Source organism: Eleutherodactylus coqui, chromosome 10 (genome assembly GCF_035609145.1).
Source record: "Eleutherodactylus coqui strain aEleCoq1 chromosome 10, aEleCoq1.hap1, whole genome shotgun sequence".
NCBI lineage: Eukaryota > Metazoa > Chordata > Amphibia > Anura > Eleutherodactylidae > Eleutherodactylus > Eleutherodactylus coqui.
In genome coordinates, this window is record NC_089846.1 from 103,483,251 (window position 1) to 103,510,044 (window position 26,794).

Genomic DNA, 26,794 nt, shown 5'->3' on the forward strand with positions numbered 1-26,794 from the left:
TTTCCAGTGATTCCAACCTTTATTGAGAGAGTAACATATTCTGCGTGTGTATATATGTACAGCAGTGAATATCATTGAAAAGCCCCATTATTCCTGTTGTGAGGTTATTGATGTGGTGGAACCAATTCCTTTATTGTATATATTTCCAGGATGTATGTTCTCCAGTCCTCCTGCACTCAGACTCCCTTCCATCTTTTCCCAACTTTATGCTAGTCATACATTTATTCAGTTAGAAGGATGTAGAGGGTCGGATTGCTGAGAGTATGATGGCAGAATCAGACAATAAAGGGTTTGTTGTCTGTTACCATGGAGACACACCGTTCTGCACTGGAGCTGTTCAAGTTAGACAATAGGAAATTTGTGATACATTTTGCAAAGCTGTTTCATTTTTCATTTTATATATATTGGGGCAATAAAAATAATCTCTTTGTGAAGGTAAACATAGACATCATTCCATTAGCTACATATGACAGAAATGTGTAACATAGGCCATACAGTAAGTATGGAGGAGACTCGGCAGTGAAACCGACTCCATACCCAGTTGACACTCACTCTCAACATAAATACAGTGGCTTTGACAACTGTGACATCCATGACATAATCAAGTGAGCTCTCGATTGCCCCATTGTCGTTCCCCTAACAAGCAATGGCAAGGTGCGGATGGGTTACCGTAGCAGTCCAGGGCCTAGTTCAGACAGACATACATGTTTTTCTTGTTTTCTTATGATTGTCATTGCTAACATAATTTCCATAGTCACCTAGCTCTGTCAGTCACTACCACCATAGGACATGAGAATTGACCTCCATGTGTCAACTTTATGTTCCAGTACTCTTCCTCCAACCAGCTCAAATATCTGCTATATGTTTAACTACTAGACATTAATTTTGATTTTTAGCTTTCCAAGTTCTCTATTGTAGGACATATACCCCATTCTGGCCAGGTCACTTGCTTTATGGACCTGATGGCCTGATGACCAGGCAAGAATGTTCCTAGAGATATTAGTGTCTCCGAGCTGTGGGAAGGACTTGGGAGGAGGGGGAAGAGTTCTGGTTCTTAGTAAGTAGACCCAGTTGTGTGTGCAGTTTTATTGGCAATGCTCCATAGGAAAAAAATGAAAATTAACTCCCTTTCAACAGGAAGGAATCTGTCTGGCTGCTGCCATCTCTTTGAAGTATTTTTTTGCCTGTTATTCAATGTCTGACCCTTTGTAGGGGTATTCCCTTCTGGGACTTTCATTGCATATTCTGTGGCTATATGCAAATCTGATAGATGTAGGTCCCAGGTGGTCAGGACTTAGAAGTACAGCCAAGCAGGCTTCACTATGCTGTTTCCTATAGAAGTCAACAGGAGTTATGCAAACTGCGCAATACAGAAAGATCAGCTGTTTCAGTAACTCTGTTTGTGCAACTTTGTAGCCATCAGACTTTCATGACATGTCCTGTGAATATGCCATGAAAGTGTTAACAAATAGAGATGAGCGAACGTACTCGTCCGAGCTTGATACTCGTTCGAGTATTAGCGTGTTCGAGATGCTCATTACTCGAGACGAGCACCACGCGATGTTCGAGTTACTTTCACTTTTATCTCTGAGATGTTAGCACGCTTTTCTGGCCAATAGAAAGACAGGGAAGGCATTACAACTTCCCCCTGCGACGTTCAAGCCCTATACCACCCCCCTGCAGTGAGTGGCTGGCGAGATCAGGTGTCACCCGAGTATATAAATTGGCCCCTCCCGCGGCTCGCCACAGATGCATTCTGACATAGTTCAGGGAAAGTGCTGTCTTGCTGGAGTTGCTATAGGGAGAGTGTTAGGAGTTATTTTAAGCTTCAAGAACCCCAACGGTCCTTCTTAGGGCCACATCTAACCGTGTGCAGTAGTGTGGAGGCTGCTTTTTGCAGTGTTGCACTTTTTTTTTTTTTGTATATCAACCGTGCAGAGCATTGCGCCCTGCAGTAATTATACATAGTCCAGGGCCAGTAGTGGTGAGGCAGGGACAGAAGACATATTTATTGAGTATAGGCAGTGGGCCTTTCCAAAAACATTTGGGGAAAAAAATCTATTTGGGCTGCCTGTGACTGTCCTCAGTGTACTGGGTCTATGCTGGGGGTAGTTGTCCTAATTCATACGCAGCCAGCTAAGTGTTACAGAAGGCTTGTGCAAAATTATTTCCTGGCTCTGTGTTGGCTGTTACATCACCGCTGTATTCCAGTCCACAGTGCAACAGTTTGCAGTTATTTTACATACTCCAGGGCCAGTAGTGGTGACGCAGAGAGAGAAGACATATAGAGTGTATATAGGCAGTGGGCCTTTCCAAAAACATTTGGGAAAAAAAATCTGTTTGGACTGCCTGTGACTGTCCTCAGTGTTCTGGGTCTGTGCTGGGGGTAGTTGTCCTAATTCATACGCAGCCAGCTAAGTGTTACAGCAGGCTTGCGCAAAATTATTTCCTGGCTCTGCTGTGCGTTCCGTAAGCGAAGTCAGCCTCCAACCACAGGCCAATAAGTGGCACATTTAATTACAGCGTTCTGTTTCTGCACTACTGGTAATACACCATGCTGAGGGGTAGGGGTAGGCCTAGAGGACGTGGACGCGGGCGAGGACGCGGAGGCCCAAGTCAGGGTGTGGGCACAGGCCGAGCCAGTGCGGTGGCCAGGGGTAGAGGCAGGGCCAGACCAAATAATCCTCCAACTGTTTCCCAAAGCGCCCCCTCGTGCCATGCCACCCTGCAGAGGTCATGGTGCTCTACGGTGTGGCAGTTTTTCACAGAGACGCCTGACGACCGACGAACAGTGGTGTGCAACCTTTGTCGCGCCAAGATCAGCTGGGGAGCCACCACCACCAGCATGCGCAGGCATATGATGGCCAAGCACCCCACAAGGTGGGACGAAGGCCATTCACCGCCTCCGGTTTGCACCACTGCCTCTCCCCCTGTGCCCCAACCTGCCACTGAGATCCAACCCCCCTCTGAGGACACAGACACTACCGTCTCCTGGCCTGCACCCACACCCTCACCTCCGCTGTCCTCGGCCCCATCCAGCAATGTCTCTCAGCGCAGCGTCCAGACGTCGCTAGCGCCACTGTTTGAGTGCAAGCGCAAGTATGCCGCCACGCACCCGCACGCTCAAGCGTTAAACGTGCACATTGCCAAATTGATCAGTCTGGAGATGCTGCCGTATTGGCTTGTGGAAACGGAGGCTTTCAAAAGCATGATGGCGGCGGCGGCCCCGCGCTACTCGGTTCCCAGTCGCCACTACTTTTCCCGATGTGCCGTCCCAGCCCTGCACGACCACGTCTCCCGCAACATTGTACGCGCCCTCACCAACGCGGTTACTGCCAAGGTCCACTTAACAACGGACACATGGACAAGCACAGGCAGGCAGGGCCACTATATCTCCCTGACGGCACATTGGGTGAATTTAGTGGAGGCTGGGACCGAGTCAGAGCCTGGGACCACTCACGTCCTACCCACCCCCAGAATTGCAGGCCCCAGCTTGGTGCTGGTATCTGCGGCGGTGTATGCTTCCTCCACTAAACCACCCTCCTCCTCCTCCAACGCAACCTCTGTCTCGCAATCAAGATGTGTCAGCAGCAGCAGCACGTCGCCAGCAGTCGCTGTCGCGCGGCGTGGCAGCACAGCAGTGGGCAAGCGTCAGCAGGCCGTGCTGAAACTACTCAGCTTAGGAGAGAAGAGGCACACGGCCCACGAACTGCTGCAGGGTCTGACAGAGCAGACCGACCGCAGACTTGCGCCGCTGAGCCTCCAATCGGGCATGGTCGTGTGTGACAACGGCCGTAACCTGGTGGCGGCTCTGCAGCTCGGCAGCCTCACGCACGTGCCATGCCTGGCCCATGTCTTTAATTTGGTGGTTCAGCGCTTTCTGAAAAGCTACCCACACTTGTCAGACCTGCTCGGAAAGGTGCGCCGGGTCAGCGCACATTTCTGCAACTCCAAGACGGACGCTGCTACCCTGCAGACCCTGCAACATCGGTTTAATCTGCCAGTGCACTGACTGCTGTGCGACATGCCCACACGGTGGAACTCTACGCTCCACATGTTGGCCAGACTCTATGAGCAGCGTAGAGCTATAGTGGAATACCAACTCCAACATGGGCGGCGTAGTGAGAGTCAGCCTCCTCAATTCTTTTCAGAAGAGTGGGCCTGGTTGGCAGCCATCTGCCAGGTCCTTGGAAACTTTGAGGAGTCTACCCAGATGGTGAGCGGGGATGCTGCAATCATTAGCGTCACCATTCCTCTGCTATGTCTCTTGAGAAGTTCCCTGCAAAGCATAAAGGCAGACGCTTTGCACTCGGAAACTGAGGCGGGGGAAGACAGTATGTCGCTGGATAGTCAGAGCACCCTCATGTCTATATCTCAGCACGTTGAGGAGGAGGGGGAGGAGCATGAGGAGGAGGGGGAAGAGACAGCTTGGCCCACTGCTGAGGGTACCCATGCTGCTTGCCTGTCATCCTTTCAGCGTGTATGGCCGGAGGAGGAGGAGAATCCTGAAAGTGATCTTCCTAGTGAGGACAGCCATGTGTTGCGTACAGGTACCCTGGCACACATGGCTGACTTCATGTTAGGATGCCTTTCTCGTGACCCTCGCCTTACACGCATTCTGGCCACTACAGATTACTGGGTGTACACACTGCTCGACCCACGGTATAAGGAGAACCTTTCCACTCTCATACCCGAAGAGGAAAGGGGTTCGAGAGTGATGCTATACCACAGGACCCTGGCGGACAAACTGATGGTAAAATTCCCATCCGACAGCGCTAGTGGCAGAAGGCGCAGTTCCGAGGGCCAGGTAGCAGGGGAGGCACAGAGATCAGGCAGCATGTACAGCGCAGGCAGGGGAACATTCTCCAAGGCCTTTGCCAGCTTTATGGCTCCCCAGTCAAGACTGTGTCACCGCTCCCCAGTCAAGGCTGAGTTGGCGGGAGCACTGTAAAAGGATGGTGAGGGAGTACGTAGCCGATCGCACGACCGTCCTCGGTGACACCTCTGCCCCCTATAACTACTGGGTGTCGAAGCTGGACACGTGGCCTGAACTCGCGATGTATGCCCTGGAGGTGCTTGCTTGTCCTGCGGCTAGCGTCTTGTCAGAGAGGGTGTTTAGTGCGGCTGGGGGAATCATCACGGATAAGCGTACCCGCCTGTCAACCGACAGTGCCGACAGGCTTACACTCATCAAGATGAACAAAGCCTGGATTTCCCCAGACTTCTCTTCTTCACCAGTGGACAGCAGCGATACCTAAGCAATACGTAGGCTGCACCCGCGGATGGAAGCATCGTTCTCTATCACCATCAAAAACGGGGACATTTTTGCTTTATCAATCTGTGTATAATATTCCTCCTCCTCCTGCTCCTCCTCCTGAAACCTCACGTAATCACGCCGAACGGGCAATTCTTCTTAGGCCCACAAGGCTCAGTCATATAATTTTTCTAAACAATTTTTATACGTTTCAATGCTCATTAAAGCGTTGAAACTTGCACCTGAACCAATTTTTATTTTAACTGGGCTGCCTCCAGGCCTAGTTACCAATTAAGCCACATTAACCAAAGCGATTAATGGGTTTCACCTGCCCTCTTGGTTGGGCATGGGCAATTTTTCTGAGGTACATTAGTACTGTTGGTACACCAATTTTTTTGGGCCCTCGCCTACAGTGTAATCAAATTAATTTTTAGCCCACCTGCATTACAGCTGACATTACCTCAGCTGTGATGGGCACTGCAATGGGATATATTTATGTACCGCCGGTGGGTTCCAGGGAGCCACCCATGCTGTCGGTCCACACGGAGTTGTAACTACATGTGTCCACTTCTAAAGAATCCCAGTTTGACTGGGGCATGCAGTGTGGGCCGATGCCCACCTGCATTAAACATGACATTACCTTAGCTGTGATGGGCAATGCTATGGGATATATTTATGTGCCGCCGGTGGCTTCCTGGCACCCACCCATGCTGTCGGTCCACAGGGACTTCACAATAGGGAGTTGTACCTGCCTGTGTCTATGAATTAAAAAGCCCGGTCAGGTTGGGGTATGCAGTGTGGGCCGAAGCCCACCTGCATTTAATCTGACGTTAGCTCTGCTGTCCAGGGCACTGCAATGGGATACATTTATGTACAGCCGGTGGGTTCCAGGGAGCCACCCATGCTGTGGGTGCAAACGGAATTCCCATTGCGGAGTTGTACCTACCTGTGACTATTTATAAAAAACCGCGGTCTGACTAGGGCATGCAGACACCTTGACAGAATGAATAGTGTGTGGCACATAGCTTCCCCATTGCTATGCCCACGTGTGCAGCTCCTGATGGCGGTGGCACAGGATTATATTTCTCATGGCTTCTGTACAGCATTGTGGGCTATCACCCTGCCCCTTTTAAAGAGGGTCGTTGCCTAGCCGTGCCAACCCTCTTCAGTGTGTGCCTGCAGTTCCTCCTCATGGCAGACGCACTTATAAATAGACATGAGTGTGGTGTGGCATGAGGGCAGCTGAAGGCTGCGCAGGGACAATTTGGTGTGCGCTGTGGACACTGGGTCGTGCGGGAAGGGGGGGGGGGTTGGGCAGCATGTAACTCAGGAGAAGTGGCAGCGGAGTGTCATGCAGGCAGTGATTGTGCTTTGTTGGAGGTAGTGTGGTGCTTAGCTAAGGTATGCATTGCTAATGAGGGCTTTTCAGAAGTAAAAGTTGTTGGGAGGGGGGGTCACTCTTGCCGCTATTGTGGCTTAATAGTGGGACCTGGGAACTTGAGCTGCAGCCCAACATGTAGCCCCTCGCCTGCCCTATCCGTTGCTGTGTCATTCCCATCACTTTCTTGAATTGCCCAGATTTTCACAAATGGAAACCTTAGCGAGCATCGGCGATATACAAAAATGCTTGAGTCGCCCATTGACTTCAATGGGATTCATTACTCGAAACGAACCCTCGAGCATCGCGATAATTTCGTCCCGAGTAACGAGCACCCGAGCATTTTGGTGCTCGCTCATCTCTATTAACAAACCTTGCAACATGTCTAGGCTGTCAACGACTCTAAATAATACACTTGTTCATGTTCCCTAGCTAGGAGTCTTGGTGCGCGCCTTTATTTAGGTGGTGATTGCTGACAAGCATTGTAGCTTTGTGTGATCTTATTGTCATCAGTCCACAATAAATGCAGGATTAGATAAGAAGGTAAAGGCAGTATTATAGGATGTGCACAGTAAGTTAGGGATTCTTTGGCTTGTCATCATCATCATCTTCCTCTTACCATGAGCAGTCACTCTAGGTCCACTCAGCTGCTCTTTGTAGTAGGGTTCTCCAACGTTCTCCTAGTAAACAAATCTAAGGAACAAAGCAGACATTTATTAAGTTGATACCAGCTGGTAGGGTGAATGCAGATGGGCGGAATTTTCTCCCATGCACGCTTCCATAGAATTGCATGTGTGCACGCAATCCTATGCAGGCAGCCGCTGTTTGATCGCGTAATAACTCGTACGGTAAACAAACCGCGGAGGCCCGCACAGAAATGTCACTGGTGATGCTCTGACACATAGCAGAGCAGAGACAAGATGCCAGGAGGAGGTGAGCTGCCCGTCAGTGCAGGGGCACAGGGAGAATCTCTCTGCGAGAATTCTCGCAGCGGGATCCAATCCGTCCCTCTGCATTGACCCGTAAGAGGGAAATGGTACAACTACCCCGTTTCCCTGAAAATAAGGCCTGCCCCAAAAAAGAAAACCCTAGCATGATTTTTAAATAGTGTCCAGGTAGCTATACATGTAAAAAAGAAATATTTTGGAGCAAAAATTAATATAAGATCCTGTCTTATTTTGGGGGAAATGGGGTAGTACTACTAGATATATTGACAGACAAAGATGTGAAGTGAGAAGAAACATGACATCTTATGTTAATGATAATCTCTTATTGTATCTCAGACTAGATTTACACCATGTTTGCATCATGCATGCAGACATTCTGGTATAAATATCTAACATACCTAGTAGCTATCCATAGCCAAACACATGTCATAAGAGTGACTTTTAGTGTACATTTGGCTGGTATTCTTCGGTGTCGCTTTCTCTAAACTGTATTTAAAATCTATGCTATGGAGTATAAGAGTATACGAAAAAAAATGTGTTCTATGTTTTTTTCAATGGGAATCAATGGCAAATGTATAGAACTATACAGCCGTAACATTGTATGCCTTAGGCTTCATTCACACAGGTGCGATGATTTTTGGCTGGCTGTGCCACAGAGCGCGGCCGAAAATCACGTGAACGAGAGGTAGCCGTGACCGAGTAATAGGTGCATCTCCCGTTTATGCATCTGTTCAGACGGTGCAGAAGGAGACGGGAAACGTACAGAGGCAGAAATACATGGACATCGGCTACATCTGATTCAGCAGATGATTCAGGTGCCTCATTGGCCTCTGATGTACGTCGTAATAACTCCTCTTTTTTAGGCTTTTGTCCTCCAGTGACAGGGAGGATTGTGTCACTACTAGGGATGAGCGAGCATACTCGGAAAAGCACTAATTGCTTGAGTAATGTGCTTTATCCGAGTATCGCAGTGCTCGTCCCTGAAGATTCGGGTGCCGGCACGGAGCGGGGAGCTGCAGGGGAGAGCGGGGAGGAACGGAGGGAAGATCTTTCTCTCCCTCTCTCCCGCCCGCTCTCCCCTGCTCCCCGCTGCGACTCACCTGTCAGCCGCAGCGGCACCCGAATCTTCAGGGACGAGCACTGCGATACTCGGATAAAGCACATTACTCGAGCGAGTAGTGCTTTTCTGAGTATGCTCACTCATCCCTAGTCACTACCCAAAGATACCAGAGGAGGCGGGGAGGCCTCAGGCATAACCGGAGCAAGAAGAAAGGAAGATCAGTGTCCCGAGGGAGAGGGAGGATGACTTATCAGTAATTAATATCTCCTCCAAGGAGTTATTGACACACGAGATTGAGGTACTGTCTAAGGGACTCTCGTACTGTTTGGTTCCCTCCATGGATTGGTTTCGTGTTGATTTGGACTGTAGAAAAGTATTTCTTTTTTTTTTTTTTTTTTTTTTAAATCAAATTTTATTTCCATTTTTTAAAGAGTTAACAATACAAACAGCATCAACATATCATATACCAAATATGTACAGGTCTGAATATCAATTGTGTCTAGAAGCGTTCAGCTTAGCTTTGGCCCGGAGGGGAAGGGGGGAAGTGCCCCACCAACTTCAAAAAATACGAAACAGGGTAGATGAATCAGTGCGAGTCCATCCGGGTCCCCACAGGCGAACGATAGGACAGACCGTGTACATATGCAAATATAACCTAAAAGAAGAACGGGTAACGGACAAAATAATAAAGACAATACGAGAAGAAACATGAAAAAGAAAGCAGACTAAGAAGGGAAGAAAGAGGGAAAAGAGGGAAGGGGGGGGGGGTATAGGGAGGAAGGGAAGGAAGGTGGGGCGGAAGTCCCGGCCATCCTCAAATAATGTCTAGCAACAGGGAAACTAATGCCCGTCGTCCGAGTCCATCCCTACCATCTGATTCCACTACGTAGGAGTCTCGCCCAGCTAGTACATCTGAGGCTTTCATGGTTATGATTATGACTATCCAACTGGTAGTTAAGCCTACAAGATAACCGCTCGCCACGGAGCCCACAATTCAACATATTTATCGTGGGTTCCCTTAGACCAAGCAGAGAGCTCCTCAAAGTTTGCTAGAGTATCCACTCTGTCCTTCCACTGGGTGACTGTCGGAGGCTCCTTCTGCTTCCACCTTAGTGGAATGAGGGCTTTTGCTGCATCTATTATTAGGGCAACCAGTTTGTTCCGCAATGGGTGGAATGTCCCGGACGGTTTCCACAGGAGGACCAACTCAGGGGAGAGGATCAATTCTGGGGAGATCTTCCTCAGCACCTCCCCCACTTTTTCCCAGAATATCGCTAGGACCGGACATTCCCACCAGATATGTAAAAAGGAGCCAGTTGCCCCCTCGCATCTCCAACACACACCCTGTTCTATTAATTTGTGGTCAAAAAGCCACTGGGGAGTCCTGTACCACCTCGCTAGAAGCTTGTAATGAGTCTCCTGCGAGGTGACACAAGGGGAGAGTCCGAAGGCGGTTTTCAGGATAAGTTTGGTCTCACTTGGAGACAGAGAGACGCGGAGCTCTCTCTCCCATGAGACCAGGAAGGCAGGGCGCGTATCCGCTGGTGGGGAGATGAAGTGCCGACGAATATAAGACACTTTTCTAGCAAGGGGGTTACCCCCCAATATTGCTGTCTCAAATGGAGTCAGTGGTCTTTCCAGTTTGTAAGTTTTAAGAAAGGTGTTGAGGACTTTAAGCAGATGAGCCGAGATAAGAAAAGTGGAGGTATGATCAGGAAGTAGGTCTTCCAGCGAGGTGAGAGGGTATTTATGTGAGATGTCGAAAACATCTTGCAATTTATTGTTAGCTAATGTCTGCCACACTCTGGCAGTACAAGGATCTAACTTGAGATCCATGAGCTTATGTAATGAGGAGAGGGGAGTTATAGGGGAGGGGTTCGGGGCCAGGGTCGGCCCGATAGCCCTCCAAGTCTCCAAAGCGCCCCTCGTCAGCGGGTTAGAACTCTGTTTCTTGTTATATCTCACCTCTGGGAACCAAAGTTCCTTGATGAGGTGTGGGCCGTGGGCTCCTTTAGCTAGAATCTGTAAAAGCGGGTCCTTAATGGGATGTGTCAGTTCCATCCAGTGATTCAGTTGTGCGGCTCTATAGAATTCTTTGGGGCATGGCAGGTCCACTCCTCCCTCCGAGCGCCTCCTGACTAGTAAACAATGGGCTAATCTCGGCCTCCTTCCCATCCAAAGGTATCTGAGGAAGATTGTGCGTAAACTCTTGAAAAAGTTGAGAGGTATAAAGACTGGGAGGAGCCTGATTTTGTATAATATGATAGGAATGATATAAGATTTTAGCACATTCTTCCTTCCCAACCAGGAAATAAAAGGTAGGTCATAGGATCGTAATAGTTTTTTAACTTTCGCTAGTAGGGGAAGGAAATTAATAGCATATAAATCCTCGACTTTTTTAGTAATTTTGACGCCTAGGAAATCAATAGCCGTGTCCGACCAGGTGAAAGGGGAGCTGTTTTTAATTTTTTGAAATCTGTTGGATGGTATGGAGATATTTAGGGCTATTGATTTAGATAGGTTAGTTTTAAAGTTTGAGAGAGTTCCGAACTCTTCCAACAGGGAGACAAGATGGGGGAGACCTCCCTCCGGATTTGTAATGAGAAATGTTATATCGTCAGCATACGCTGAAATCGAGAGGGTCTCTCTTCCCACCCTGAGGCCCTGTATCAGAGGGTCGAGTCTCACCTTTTGAAGAAATGGCTCCAGGGCGAGGATAAAAAGGGAGGGGGAGAGGGGGCAGCCCTGTCTAGTACCGTTGTTTATATTAAACGGTGGGGAGAGGGAGTTATTAATTTTCAGTCTCGCATGGGGCGTTGCGTATAAGGAGAAGATCGCCTTGACGAATTTGTTTGGGATATTGAAGTGCAGAAGAACCTGTTCCATATAGACCCAGTTGATGCGGTCAAACGCTTTTTCCGCGTCAGTGCTCACAAGAGCAAGTGGGATATTATGCGTCTGAACGTATCTTGTTGCGTGTAGCAACCTAAGACAACCGTCTCTACCTTCTCTCCCCCTGACAAACCCCGATTGTTCGAAGTTGATCAGTTTTGTTATATGGATTTCTAAACGTTTCGTGAGAATTTTAGCCCAGAGCTTCATGTCGAAGCTTATCAAGGAGATTGGGCGGTAGCTACCGCAAGATTCAGGGTCTTTATTCTCCTTTCGGACCAGAGTGATGTGCGCCTCTTGTGCCTGCCTTGGGAGGGGAACTCCCTGCAGCAAAGCGTTAAAGAGTTCTGTTAATTGAGGGATTAGGGTATCTTTGAAAGTTTTATAATAAATCAGGGGGAGACCATCTGGGCCGGGACTCTTCCCGGGAGGGGAAGAGTCTATGAGTTCTTCTATTTCCTGATCAGTAATAGTTTCTAGAAAATTATCAGTGTCTTCCCGGCTGAGTTTTGGCAAGTTTAAGTCGTTAAGAAAGTGATTTATCTGTTCTTTCATATTAGTAGAGGCTTCTGGAGTTAGGGGGTCCCTAAGATTGTAGAGAGAGGAGTAAAAGCTTAGGAATTCGGTGGTAATCTCCTGTGTGGTAGAGACTTTTTGACCTTTCGGGGTTTTAATCGACTGTATATGATTTCTAGTCCTGGCTTTCTTTATAAGGGCGGACATGTATTTGCTCCCTCTATTTCCTTGGGCGTAGGTGATGTGTTTTAAGTACAGGTGTTTTTTGTTATATTTATTCTCAAGTAGGAGTTTGAGTTCCCTCCTGAGAGAGGCTAATTCCTCTAGCGAGGCCTCGCACATCGACTGCTTCGATGCCCGCTCTAGCTTAGCAATTTGGCGGAGTTTGTTGTCTATTTCTTTTTGTTGTTTTTTTTTGGCTCTGGAGCCTGCTGCAATCAGGAGGCCTCTGACGAAGGCCTTATGGGCCTCCCAGGTTGTAGGGATCGAGACCTCTTCGGATTTGTTTAACTGGAAATATTCCTCTATCGCCTTCTTCAGTTTTAGTTTCTCCTCCTCAGGGTCCAACAAAGAGGGATTGAGTCTCCAACGCCATTCCCTAGGGGACGGGCTAGGAAGACGGAGATCTAAGTGGACTGGGGCGTGATCAGTGATTGCAATAGGGTCAATAGACGCTTTGGACACGTACTGCAACAGGGAGGGGGATACGAAGATATAATCAAGGCGCTGGAAAGAGGAGTGGACCCGCGAAAAAAATGTATAATCTCTGGAGTTTGTATTTAAACATCTCCAGCTGTCTACAACATTGGTTTCTGATAGTACCCGTATAAGATTTTTAAGTTTTCTTTGGGATATTTGAGATTTTCCTACAGAGGAGTCTAGGAGTGGGCAGATAGTGAGGTTCAAATCGCCCCCTAATATTATCTGGCCAGTGGCAAAATGTTTTAATTAGAGATGAGCGAACACCAAAATGTTCGGGTGTTCGTTATTCGGAACGAACTTTCCGTGATGCTCGAGGGTTCGTTTCGAACAACGAACCCCATTGAAGTCAATGGGCGACCAGAACATTTTTGTATTTCGCCGATGCTCGCTAAGGTTTTCATGTGTGAAAATCTGGGCAATTCAGGAAAGTGATGGGAATGACACAGTGACGGATAGGGCAGGCGAGGGGCTACATGGTGGGCTGCATCTCAAGTTCACAGGTCCCACTATTAAGCCACAATAGCGGCAAGAGTGCCCCCCCCCCCCCACTGTCAGCATAAAGATCGTTCTCCTCTGCCACAGCTGTAACAGCTGTAGCAGAGAAGAACGATGTTTGCCCATTGAATTCAATGGAGCGGCAATACAGCAGGTTCCACTGAATGCAATGGGCTGCCCGCAATCGCAGGATGAATGGTCGGAAAGGGGTTAAATATATAACCCCTTTCCTGCAATTCATCCAGAAATGTGTTACACTAAAAATATATACCGGCGTATAAGGCGACGGGGCGTATAAGACGACCCCCCAACTGTCACCTTATACGCCGGTAATACAGTGGAGCAAAGAATAAAAAGCATTACTTACGTTTTTAGATGATCTGCGGCGCTCCTGCAGGCTGTCACTCCCTCCTAATCCACGGCAGAGTATTGCTTTCTGGAGGCAGGGCTTGAAATCCCTGCCTCCAGAAAGACACGTGCCTTCAGCCAATCACAGCCAATGACAATGATGTCATTGAATGGCTGTGATTGGCTGTGTTTCTGGAGGCGGGGATTTCAAGCCTTGAAATCCCCGCCTCCAGAAACACAGCCAATCACAGCCATTCAATGACATCATTGTCATTGGCTGTGATTGGCTGAAGGCACGTGTGCTTCTGGAGGCAGGGATTTAAAGCCTTTCGTGGAGAAAGGAATACTTTGCCGTGGATTAGGAGGGAGTGACAGCCTGCAGGAGCGCCGCAGATCATCTAAAAACGTAAGTAATGCTTTTTATTCTTTGCTCCACTGTATTACCGGCGTATAAGGTGACAGTTGGGGGGTCGTCTTATACGCCCCGTCGCCTTATACGCCGGTATATATTTTTAGTGTAACACATTTCTGGATGAATTGCAGGAAAGGGGTTATATATTTAACCCCTTTCCGACCATTCATCCTGCGATCGCCGGCAGCCCATTGCATTCAGTGGAACATGCTGTATTGCCGCTCCATTGAATTCAATGGGCAAACATCGTTCTTCTCTGCTACAGCTGTTACAGCTGTGCCAGAGAAGAAGGATTTGTCTTCTATATGTTCTCAATGGGGTCAGCGCTGCTGCCGCTGGCCCCATTGAGCGCATATAGAATGCATCCATAGCGAACCGCGGGAGGGGCAGACTTTTATATCAGGCGGACACCTTATCTCCCCAGCCACTCACAGCAGGGGGGTGGTATAGGGCTTAAACGTTGCAGGGGGAAGTTGTAATGCCTTCCCTGTCTTTATATTGGCCAAAAAAAAGCGCTAACGTCTCAGGGAAGAAAGTTAAATTAACCAGAACACCGCATGGTGTTCGTTACGAATAACGAACATCCCGAACACCCTAATATTCGCACGAATATCAAGCTCGGACGAACGCGTTCGCTCATCTCTAGTTTTAATGCTTCTATCTGTTTGACCAGCCAGGGTATTTGGTTGGTATTAGGAGCATACAAGTTTGCCAGAGTAATTTTGTTATCGTTAAGAACCCCCTTAACAAATAGGGCCCTGCCCTCCTCGTCTGAGTACTGTCCCTCACAGGAAAAGGTAAGGGATTTATGTAAAAGGACAGAAACTCCCTTTGCGGCCGACGAGGGGTGTGTGTTATGAAATGCGAGAGGGAACTGCTTTCCCGGTAGGGACAGACACCGATCTCCCCTGTAGTGGGTCTCCTGTAGAAAAACAATTTTTGAGCCATACCTTTTAAGCAGTAATGCGATATGATGCCTCTTGACTGGGGAGTTCAGACCGTTTACATTCAGCGTAGTGACTCGAATCTGCTCATCCATGTTGTCGCAGAGGTAATTTTATACTGGTCTCTCTCTCTATACAATAGCGGGCGAATAGAATGGAAGAGAAAATCGTTAGTCACACGTGATAAACTTTGCTCCGCTGCTCAAGGACACAAGGGTCAGCCGGGACTAAGAGGGCCCCAAGGGGAGGGGGAGGCGGGGTAGAGGGGTTAAGGATAAAGTGGTAGGGTAAGAATAAGAAGGGTAAGCAAAAAGATGAACAATAAACTGCACGTATGAGTGCAAGACAGACAGTTAAGACAAAGAACACACTATAGATGTGTTGCGAATACAACCTTCGTGCCCCCGAGGCCGGCACACTCCAAGGAGCCCGCCGGGCCCAGGACAAGAAGGGGGGGGGGGCGAGTTGTCTACTCCTCCAGTTGTGAGGGGCAGACAACAGGATTCAGCCTGCTCATCCAGGCGCCCCCGGGTCACTGAAACAGATATGAATGCATACAAATTACATCGACCACAGCCTATGAAAAGATAGGGTTTTAACAGATATTCTATATAGCACGAGGATTACTTCACATAGACAAATTAAAACCACCCCAGAGATCATATCGCCATCCCGAATATCTCCACGTCCACGACTGTAGGAGGCAGTAGGGATCTCAATAAAAAGCAAAAAGTTCAAAAAAGGTAAAGAATGAACATTTGACAGTATAGGAAAAAGATAACCTTAAGAAATGTCCTTCCGAACTTCGGCGAAGGGCTCCCTGGAGACTCGCCGGCAGGCAAAATATGAACCACAAACAACGTCCGGAGGGCCCGTCAAGTGTTAAAGTTGTCCACTAGCTCTCTTGCTTTTTTCTTTTTGGGTTTTGGGGATTTGGGGTTGCTGGCTAGTTGCCACGGCTCGGGTGGTGTTAGCTTGGGGAGTTTAGGAAACTCCGGAAATGGCATCCAACAGGGCAGTTCAATGGGATCCATCCCCAGGTGTTCCCAGCAGGCGTGAAGATCTGCTGGAGAGCGGACAATCATCCTTCGGCTCTTGTAGGATATGCTGATTCCGAAGGGGAATAGCCAGGTGTAGCGAATTTCCCTTTCTCTAAGCGCCTCCAGCAGAGGGCGAAGTAAACGACGCTTCGCCAGGGTAGCAGGGGAAAGGTCCTGAAAGATCTGGATCAGAGCATCCTCATATTTAATTTCTTTGCGGGGTCTTGCTGTTTTTAGGATGATAGCAGTGTCCTGAAAGGATAACAGCCTACAGATAATGTCCCGAGGGGGTTCAGCAGGTCCAGGAGGGGGTCTAAGAGCTCTATGGATACGCTCTATGACTATCGAGGAAGCCCTCTCTGCACCCACCAGCTGCTGAAAAATCTCCATGGTTACCTTATGGAGGGACTCCGCTGCCCAGGATTCTGGAATACCTTTAAGCCTTAAGTTATTCCTCCTGCTGCGGTTTTCAAGATCCTCTTGAAGAATAAGGGCTCGGTTAAGATTTTCGTGCTGGTCCTTTAAAATTTTTTCAATTGCTATGGCATGAGAGGAAACAGCGGCTGAGGTAGCCTCCAGGTCCTCAACCCTGCGCCCCAGCTGTTTAATGTCCTCCTTTATCTCAGTAAGATTGGCGATGATGGGGGACAGTGCATTACTTATAAGTTCTCTCATAAATCCTCTAGAGACTCCTCCAGAGTCCTCCTCGTCTGAAGAGGACTCTCCCTCCCCAGCTTTACTGTGTAAAGCGCCGGCCTCGTGCGCCGGCGCCATTTTGGAAGGGGGGTGCGGGGAGCGGGAGCTGCGCTCCTTTAGGTAGCGCTGCATACCCGCTTGACTTTTAGCCGGTTTGGGAGTGCAGGGGAGTTCTCCAACCTTTTCCCTTGAAGCTTTCTTCATTTTGAAGGCTGCGGTCAGCGTAGCGGGACCTCCGTGGGCGCCGTTCAGAGGGAGCTCCGGGCTTAAGCGGCCATCTTGTTCCGCGGCAGGCTCCGCCCCGGTAGAAAAGTATTTCGCAATGTTCGTCTTAAGGCCTATTTTTCTGATAGTTCCCCCACAGGTGGTCAGGTTGCGCAGTCCAAGCCCCGTGAGGGTTTTACCTCGAGGGGAGTTGGACTGCGCAACAAGAGCACGTTTGTCCCTCCAGTGGTTGATCACTCGATTGATGTTTTTGAAAACATGATATGACAAGATATTGAGAGGCTAAGAAATTCTGAGAGATACAGAGTTCAGAGATACAATCTGAGTAAACAGGAGCGTAAGACATTGAAGTTGCTCAGTACCGACACCTCTATAACTGTAAGACCGGCGGATAAAGGGGGAGCGGTGGTTGTGCAGGATACGATCAAATATGTGGCTGAGCTGGAGAGACAGCTCTCGGATTCAGATACATATGAGTTACTTCCACGGGATCCAACAGATACGTATCGTAGGGATCTGTTGCTCCTCCTTGATGATGCTCAACTGAATGATACCATTGATAAGGGACGGTATGATTTTTTGGCGATTAGGTTTACAATCACTCCGGTCCTTTATTCTCTTCCTAAGGTCCATAAGAGCTTGGTCGATCCTCCTGGACGACCAATAGTTTCGGGAAGGGGGTCACTATTTAGTAACCCCTCACGTTTCTTGGATGTTGTCCTTAGGGATTTTGTGGTTAATTCGAGATCTTATTTAAGAGACACCTCTGATTTTCTGATGAAGATTAAGAAGTTGAAGGTGGCCCCATCCTCCATTCTTGGGTCCTTCAACGTGGTGTCTCTTTACACAAACATTGAGCAACAACTTGGTTTAGAGGCGGTCATGAAGAAGCTATTGAGCTCTGATATGCCCACTGATTGTATTAACTTCATTATAACGCTGTTGGATGATGTTTTATCAAAAAACTATTTCATCTTTGATAACAAATATTATCGTCAAAAGAGGGGTACCGCCATGGGGTCCCATGTGGCCCCCACATATGCGAACTTGTATATGGCGGATGTGGAAAAGTCGTCTATTTATACCTCCCCGGCCTGGACCTTTGTCTAGGTCTGGTGGAGGTATATAGACGACATTTTCTTTATTTGGACGGGCACAGAGCGTGAGCTAAAAACCTTTCAGGTTGAGTTGAATGGTATTCACCCATTGTTGAAATTTACCCTTACGTCCTCTATTCACCAACTTCAATTTTTGGATGTGCTAGTTCTAAAACAAGGGGAGGAACTCTGCACTGATCTTTTTATCAAGTCTACGGATCGCAATACGTTGTAACGATTTGACAGTTTTCATCCCTCAGGAATGCTCAGATCACTCCCCTGGAGTCAAGTCCTGAGGATTCGTCGTATTGTGGATGACAGGTACCTGGATGAGCGTTTAACACAAATGTGTTGTAAGTTTAGAGCTAGAGGCTATCCAGAGGATCTGGTCACAGATTTGAGTGTCAAAGCAAAACAGAAAGATCGTGCCTCTCTGTTCGAGAGGAGTACCAATACTGATCAAGCATGTAGGCTCCCATTTGTGAGTACGTATTATCCTGCCAGCGGTAAAATTGCACATATTATTCGAAAGCACTGGCCACTACTGAAATGTTGTCACCCTGGAGTAGCAGAATTTGATTCCCCCCCCCCCCCCCCTTATGGCCTATAGAAGGGGTTTGAATTTTAGAGATAAATTGGTTCATTCGAATATTAACTCCTCCGGTAAGGCCAAGATAGAGGGTAAGGCTGGTAATTTCCCGTGCCTCCCATGTGCGAGCTGCAACAACCTGCAGAAGGGCTCCTTTTTTGCACATCCATATACAGGTAAACGTTATTACATCAGACATCACTATACCTGTCTTCTATCATTTGTCGTGTATCTAATTACGTTCCCCTGTGGGTATTTATATGTTGGTGAGACCATTAATTCGTTAAGGATAGAATCAGCAAACACAAGAGCACGATTAGAACACGCAAATTGGATGCTCCTGTAGCTAAACACTTCTGCGACACTAACCATTCAATCAGTCAGTTGAGATATCGCATCATCGACCATTTACCACGAAACAACAGGGGTGGCGATAGAGAGGAACGGCTTAGATGGCTGGAGTTGAGGTGGATGTTCGAGTTAAATACGCTTTAACCCAATGGCCTCAATATAGAGTATAATGCGCTGCCTTTTGTATAATTGGTTTTCTGCGGGTAGTACATACAGTTTATTGTTGCTTTTCCCATTTCCTTGTCATGATTTATGTCTTGTTATATATATTTTTACATTGATTGTGTTTTTGTTTCTTTCCATGTGTCGTTTGGAGGTACACTTAGCCATGGTCCGGAGACTATTCGTTTTTTTGCGTTTTTGGCATGTCTCTTTTTTTATGTGTTTACATTTATTTTTGGTTTAAATAAAGTTTATTTGATTTGGTATATTTGATTATTGTTTTCTTTGGGGGTGTTCTCCTTTATTATGTTTCGGGTGGGACTGGTGATGCAATCCGGTTAATAATGGTTTTATCAGGCACCATCTCCACCATGGATTATGGACAAACTTTATTATGCTGTGTTGCCCATTCATTGTGGGACGAATATACACAGCAATGTGGGTCTGGATATATGCACAGCAATGCTTTCTGTGCGGTTTCACTATAATAAGGTATGCCCATATCTCATCATAGTATTATATGCAGCCCGTTCTGGTTGCTAGGTAGCGCTAGACGCTGGGGGCGGAATCTGGACGCGCTATATGACTGGGTTACACGTCTTTGGCACGCATGATGATGCCGGACGCACACCCATGACGCGCAAGATGACGCCGATCCGTGCCTCTCTCTGATTGGCCACGAGATAGCTGCGCATGCGCAGTACAGCTTGGAGATGGTTTGCCCACAGTTACTGTGTGGGCATTTTGCTTTGTGGACATGCGCGGTATATCGGGTAGGACGCTGATGTTACAGGCGGGAAGCATGGCTGAAGGTACCTCTGGATAGACACAGGTGAGTGCTGTTGTTTTTAATTTTTGAGTATATATATATGTATGTTCAGCTCCTGGTGTAATAGCTTGACATACTGACCTTGGCCGAAACGTCGCTGTTAAAAGATGCCAGTTTTTTATTTAATAAAATTGGGGAGGTTATTTTAACCCAACTTTCTCGTGCTTTGTGGATGAAGGATCCCATTTACTTGCTGCCTCTCCCTGTGGATGACTTTGCCTTGGATAAGTGGATCCCTGGTGTCCGGGTCCGGATTGGGGCTTGCAAGGCGAGTACTCATATAGAAGTGCACTATCAATTGCGTGGTGATGCTGTGATTTGTGTGTTATATCACACGGCGCAGGGGTGACGTGTATACGCTGCACCCGGAATGCTGTCAGGCAGAGGGAGAGAGTTTAGCTCTGCTAAACTCCCTCGCTTTCTACGCCCCTTACTCACTCCTAGCAATGGTGGGGGTGGGACTGGGCGGGAGATGCCCCATCTCTGCCCTTTGCCACCTGCCAGCAATGGGAGGGGGCAGGGTACTACTCACCTGCCCCGTCCCACCCCTCCCTTTGCCCACAGCTGGCAAGGGGCAAAGAGGAGGAGGGAGTTTAACAGAGCCACTGCTAAACTCCCTCTCACCTCCCTTTTTCCAGGCAGCTCCCATAGGCTCCCACAGGAGTCTATTGGACCGGTGTATTCCCGCCAGGAAAGATAGGTCCAGAACTATGCGCTATGTTGGCTGTTTTTATGCACCAGCAAAATGGCAATCTGAACTGAGGCAATGGAAGCCAATGCCTCAGATGGGTGACATATATCAGCCAGGCTGTGAAAACACAGCCAATATACGCCTGTGTGAATTTAGCCTTACTGTTATTAAATGTGCAGGGATCATTAGTGAATATATCAAAGCATACACTATACAACTGTATCAAAAGACACCAAAGATGTGCCATAAACGTCGGATAGGTGGGATTTCCACTTATGGGACCCTCACCTCATGAGAGTACAGAGCCCCCTGAAACCCATTCTGCGGGGTCAGACAGCCTCCATATTCAGACAGAGATAAAACTGGAGAGGGCTGCCTAATCCTGAACATACGGCATAAATGTATTTGCTGGTAAAACCCCCTCGATCCAGCGGTAACTGAGAGAACCTCTAGGAATATCCAGTGACTAAATTGCCTACAATTAATGCTTTACCTTGGTATCTATACAAGGTAGATCATAATATCTTGGCAGCTTCTTTATGTCATCAAACTCATTGTGGTACTGTAAGTATTCCATCAGCTCATTAGGGATTTCCAGCTGATGGATGAGACGAAGCTTCCCCACTTGTTTTAGCCATCTTCTTATAGCAATACGACACTGAGACTTCAGGGATCTCGGATGAGCTGTACAGAAGATAAGACCAGAGTACAGGATGAGAATGTAGTCTGACACTACTGTACAGTACAGCGATCTATACAGGAAGAAAGTATATTAGAATTAGTCCAAAGAAGGAAAGATGTGCTCAAAGTAAGTTAATTACAGCAGGGGCGTAAGCTAAAGACTCTGGGGCCCTGGTGCAAGAGCTCAGCTCACCAGCCAACTTCCCCCACCCCCCTCTGCCTTACACACACACCTGTACCCCTACTTGTACCCAGATCTAAATTGTGATGCATGCAGCTGCAAAACAAATTTACCTACATGATCTAACCCCTTGGCATTGGCTTTCCAAACACGACGCATTTCCTGGACTACTTGAAAATCAGTTTGCAGTCCCTTAGACTGCATTCATAATTTTTGTTGCATTTTCAAATCACAGTTAAAAAACACATCCAAAAACTGCATATCGGATTCAAAAACCCCATGTGCCTTTAATACACTGCATACACTATTAGAAACTGCATGTGGATTTAAACAACACATTTGACTTTTTAAAACCGCATGCAGGTTTCTGATGCATTTTTGAATTGTGTGTAAAGTATTCAGTCATATACAGTAAATAACCAGCTTATACCATCATGCTCCATATCACTATATACAGGACTAGCTGATATATCCGGCTTTGCCCCAATTAATTTGATACAGGTGTTTACGTAGTGTGCACATGGAAAATTTTATGAAGTAAAGGTTACCTTAGAAGAACAGAGGAATAAAGTATGTATACACAGAAAGGGAGCATTAGATTCTTCTCAGTCTGCATGTACTGATGTCCCTCTGCAGAATATGCCAGTCCCCCCCCCCAGTGTCCACTATTATGACCTAAAGAAGGCCCGCGCCAAATTTCACGCTTGTACGACACTGCAAAGTTAAATCATACAGGGGTGCACTTACTTTTGCATTTAGCATTGAATAATCGAGTTGTGACCCCTTTACTTTATCTATTTAGGACCTTACTTTTCCTATTTAGGACCTAAAGAATGCTTGTGCCAAATTTCACACTTGTACAACACCGGGAAGTTACATTACATGGAAGTGCACTCTCTTTTGCAATTAGCATTGAATTTTCAAGCTGTGACCCCTTTACTTTTCCAATTTAGGACCTGAAGAATGCTCGTGCCAAATTTCATGTTTGTATGGCATAGAGAAGTTAGAGACTTAGATTAGATACATTACACAGGGGTGCCAATACGTTTGCACTTAGCACTGAATAATTGAGTTGTGCCTCTTTAACTTTACCTATTTAGGATGTAAAGAATGCTTGTGCTAATTTCAAGCTTATACAACACCGGGAAGTTACATTACATAGGAGTGCCAATACTTTTGCACTTAGCATTAAATGATCAAGTTGTGACCCCTTTACTTTTCCTATTTAGGACATAAAGAATGTTCGTGCCAAAGTTCATGCTTGTACGACACGAGAAGTTAGAGAATTAACCCCGTCACCACCAATGATGTACTGGTACGTCATGGTGTGTCGGGGTATGTATGAAGAGAGGCTGCGTAGCAACCTCTCTTCATTCAGTGTGGGCGTCAGCTGTTTATAACAGCTGACACCTGCGGGCAATAGCCGCGAGCGGCCGATTGCGGCTATTAAGCATTTAAATGCCGCTGTCAATTGACAGCGGCATTTAAATCCTGCACAGCCCCCCCCCCCCCCCCCCCCGCGGTGAGATCAGGGAAGCCATGCAGGTGTCGTGGCAGCCGGGGGCCTAATGAAAGGCCCCAGGGCTGCCTTAACAGGCTGCCTATCAAGCCATCCCCGTGGGGTGGCTCGATAGACTGCCTGTCAAAAAGCAGTATGAAGTAATAATAATGCTATAGCATTACGTCATACTGCAGGAGTGATCAAAGTAATGTAAAAAAAAAATCAATAAAGTTTTTTTAAATTGAAAAAAAAAAAAGTTGCAAAAGTTTAAATCACCCCCCTTTTGCCATATCTATTATTAAAAAATCTAAATCATAAATTAAAAATATGTATTTTGTATCACCGCGTCCGTAAAAGTCCAAACTATCAAAGCAGCACATTATTTTTCCCGCAAGGTGAACAACGTCCGAAAAAAAAAAATAAAGAACGCCAGAAATACACTTTTTTAGTTACTCTGTCTCCCAGAAAAAACGCAATAAAAAGTGATCAAAAAGTCATATGTACTCCACATTCAGAACTATCAGAAACTACAGAACATCCCGCAAAAAATGAGCCCTTGCTAAACTATGTAGACGGAAAAATAAAAAAGTTATTGTGCGCACAAAATGACGGCAGAAAATAATTGAAAAAAATTAAATGTCTTTGAAAAAAAAAGAGGAGTATAGTAAAAACAAAACTATACATGTTTGGTATCGTAGTAATCGTACCGACCCATAGAATAAAGTTATCATGTTGTTTTTTTTTGCTGTTTGTGCGCCCTAGAAACAAGATGCACTAAAAGATGGCAAAATGTGTTTTTTTATTTATTTTACTCCACTAAGAATTTTTTAAAAGTTTTTCAGTACATTATATGGTACTTTAAATAGAACCATTGAAAAATACAACTCATCCCGCAAAAAACAAGCCCTCATACAGCGACGTTGATCGATAAATAAAGGAGTTACAATTTTTTGAAAGGGGGGAGGAAAAAACAAAAATGGAAAAAGAAAAAGGGCCGCGTCATTAAGGGATTAAATTAGGTACATTACATAGGGGTTCCAATACTTTTGCTATTACCATTGAATTTTTGAGCTGTCACTCTTATTTTTCCTATTTAGGATGTAAAGGATGCTTGTGCCTAATTTCACGCTTGTATGACACTGGGAAGTTTAGAATTAGATTAGGTACATTTTATAGGGGTGCCAATACTTTTGCAAGTAGCATTGCATTTTCGAGATGTGACCTGTTTACTTTTCCTATCTAAGACCTAAAGAATGCTTGTGCCAAATTTCATGTCTGTAGGACACCAGGAAGTTAGAGAATTAGATTGGGTACATTACATAGGGGTGCAAATAGTTTTGCACTTAGCATCGAATAATATAGTTGTGAGCCATTTACTTTTCCTATTTACGAGCCAAAGAATGCTCCTTTCAAATTTTATGTTTGTACGACATTGGGAAGTTAGATAATTAGTGCTAAGTCAGTCTATCAGTCAGTCAGAGAGGGCTTTCACCTTTATTTCTAAAGATGTATAACTTATACCAGCTGCACATGTATAGTTATATACAGAAGATGCCCAGGTTGTAAATAGATGTGAACTCTCTCCCCATGACAAAATTCTTACCCATTTGTGTTATTTAGTCTTCTTGTGGATTAAAAATAACCAAAGCAGTTGTCAGGGCAAGAACTCCAGACCCCACACAGAAGAGCAATTTGGGCAGCTCTCCATAGTATATTAAAGAATGCCCCGGCATTATCTATTACCTGAAGCTTATAGAATCATATTTGACTGCAGTCACTGAACTCATTGTGCATTTATCAACCTGGTAGATTGCTGTTAGCTATATAGTGCCATTAAGGGACCAAGTGTGCCTGTCTTCTCAGTGAAGAGAGAGGAATAAGCAGTCAGACAACTCTGGCAACGGTCTATCTCAGATTTCCTCTACAATATCCTCTATTGAGAAGAAACAGATGCCATTACCCTTTTCTCTGTCCAGAAGTCTTGTGGCATCATTATCAACTTCGAGAAGATCTTTCTGTATATTAGGTAAATACATATTAGCACCAAACTGGATGAGAAGTTCCACAAATGGGGCTTCATAGTTCTTTTCAAGACATATCCCTAGTACTGATGTATCATCTGGAGTACCGGCTACTAAATCATAGTGGAAACACTTATAATCAGGGTCAGCCCCATAAAGAAGTAACATTCTAAAGAATTCAAAATCTCCATGGTTTGCTGCAATGTACAAGGGTTTAGATGATTTCAGACCGTCCTAAGAATCTGCGTTTGCTCCATACTGCAACAGCAGCTGGAGGAGTCTGGCATTCCCTCGATCATAAATTATGTCTATCACACGGTACCTATCAAGCAAAATCCTTGGGTTGGCTCCAGCTTTTAACAATTCTTCAATACATCCAATATATTTGTTATCCATAGCAACTTGAAGACAACGCCTTAGCACGTTCCCACTGGTTTTCCGGATAAGTTTCTTGGCTTCATTCTTGGACAGTAACGCACTTAGTTCTTCTACCCTATAAGCCCGTATAGCTGTGCAGGCTTTACGATGCAGCGTTAACTCCTTTATAGGGCTAAGAAAGCCTGCCATGATGACACTTTGTATCGAGGCAGAATGTCCGTGACCGTATATGTACAATACAAAGTAACGGGTTACATATCTCTGCGCTCCTCAGATGAAAGCAAAGTCTCCTTCATTTCAGAGTCTGAACAGGTTAATACAGTCTCTTCCCAGCAATCCGCCGAGTCATTTCCCGAAGGTTGATCCTGCGCCGACTGATTCTTCATGCTGAAGGGACCTTGGATGACATCACAGCCACGTGATAGACAGGAGGCAATGGGTTGGGCAGAAGCGAGAGCGCAGCTGCTGTTTATGTAGATGACGCTTGTTTGTAATGAAATTCATAAAATATCTGGAATATTTCTTTTTGGTCTTGGTAGGTCAGACGTGCTAAGGAGGTAAAGTCATGTGAAGGGAACTGCAGCCATCCTACATCTCATTCAATAAAACACTTCATTGTTATCTTACAAGGTCATATTATATTTATCACATACATCAGTTCTGCTAATTTCATACACCATTATTAGAGATGAGCGAGCACCAAAATGCTCGAGTGCTCGTTACTCGAGTCGAACTTTTCACGATGCTCGAGAGTTCGTTTCGAGTAACGAACCCCATTGAAGTCAATGGGCGACCCGAGCATTTTTGTATATCGCCGATGCTCGCTAAGGTTTTCATTTGTGAAAATCTGGGAAATTCAAGAAAGTGATGGGAACGACACAGAAACGGAAAGGGCAGGCGAGGGGCTACATGTTGGGCTGCATCTCAAGTTCCCAGGTCCCACTATTAAGCCACAACAGCGGCAAGAGTGCCCCCCCCTCCCAACAATTTTTACTTCTGAAAAACCCTCATTAGCAAGGCATACCTTAGCTAAGCACCACACTACCTCCAACAAAGCACAATCACTGCCTGCATGACACTCCGCTGCCACTTCTCCTGGGTTACATGCTGCCCAACACCCCCCCCCGCGCGCGCGTACGACCCAGTGTCCACGTGTCCACAGCGCACACCAAAGTGTCCCTGCGCAGCCTTCAGCTGCCCTCATGCCACACGCTGGCCTCATAGCCACACCACCCTCATGTCTATTTGTAAGTGCGTCTGCCATGAGGAGGAACAGGAGGCGCACACTGCAGAGGTTGGCAGGGCCAGGCAGTGACCCTCTTTAAAAGGGGTGGGGCGATAGCCCACAATGCTGTACAGAAGCAATGAGAAATCCAATCCTGTGCCACCTCCATCAGGAGCTGC

General features: G+C 46.6%; 1 protein-coding gene across 1 annotated transcript; it reads right to left on the reverse strand.

Moving 5' to 3' along the window:
- On the reverse strand, positions 1-25,765 carry LOC136580806 (ankyrin repeat and SOCS box protein 12-like). Its single transcript, XM_066581663.1, has 4 exons — positions 24,952-25,765; positions 21,122-21,312; positions 7,252-7,325; positions 1-333 (listed from the first exon to the last, which is right to left on the reverse strand). The coding sequence occupies exons 1-3, from the start codon at positions 25,178-25,180 to the stop codon at positions 7,266-7,268; spliced, it is 480 nt and encodes a 159-aa protein (XP_066437760.1). The 5' UTR covers positions 25,181-25,765; the 3' UTR covers positions 1-333; positions 7,252-7,265.
- Between the last annotated feature and the right edge of the window lie 1,029 nt (positions 25,766-26,794).

Excerpts from the sequence above, each read along its gene's own strand:
- LOC136580806 (XM_066581663.1), bottom strand. The coding sequence starts at position 25,180 with ATGTTACTTCTTTATGGGGCTGACCCTGATTATAAGTGTTTCCACTAT. Across the intron at positions 21,313-24,951 it reads ACTTCTGGACAGAGAAAAGG|CTCATCCGAGATCCCTGAAG; the intron begins GTAATGGCATCT and ends TCTTCTGTACAG. Across the intron at positions 7,326-21,121 it reads TACCTTGTATAGATACCAAG|ATTTGTTTACTAGGAGAACG; the intron begins GTAAAGCATTAA and ends TTTGTTCCTTAG.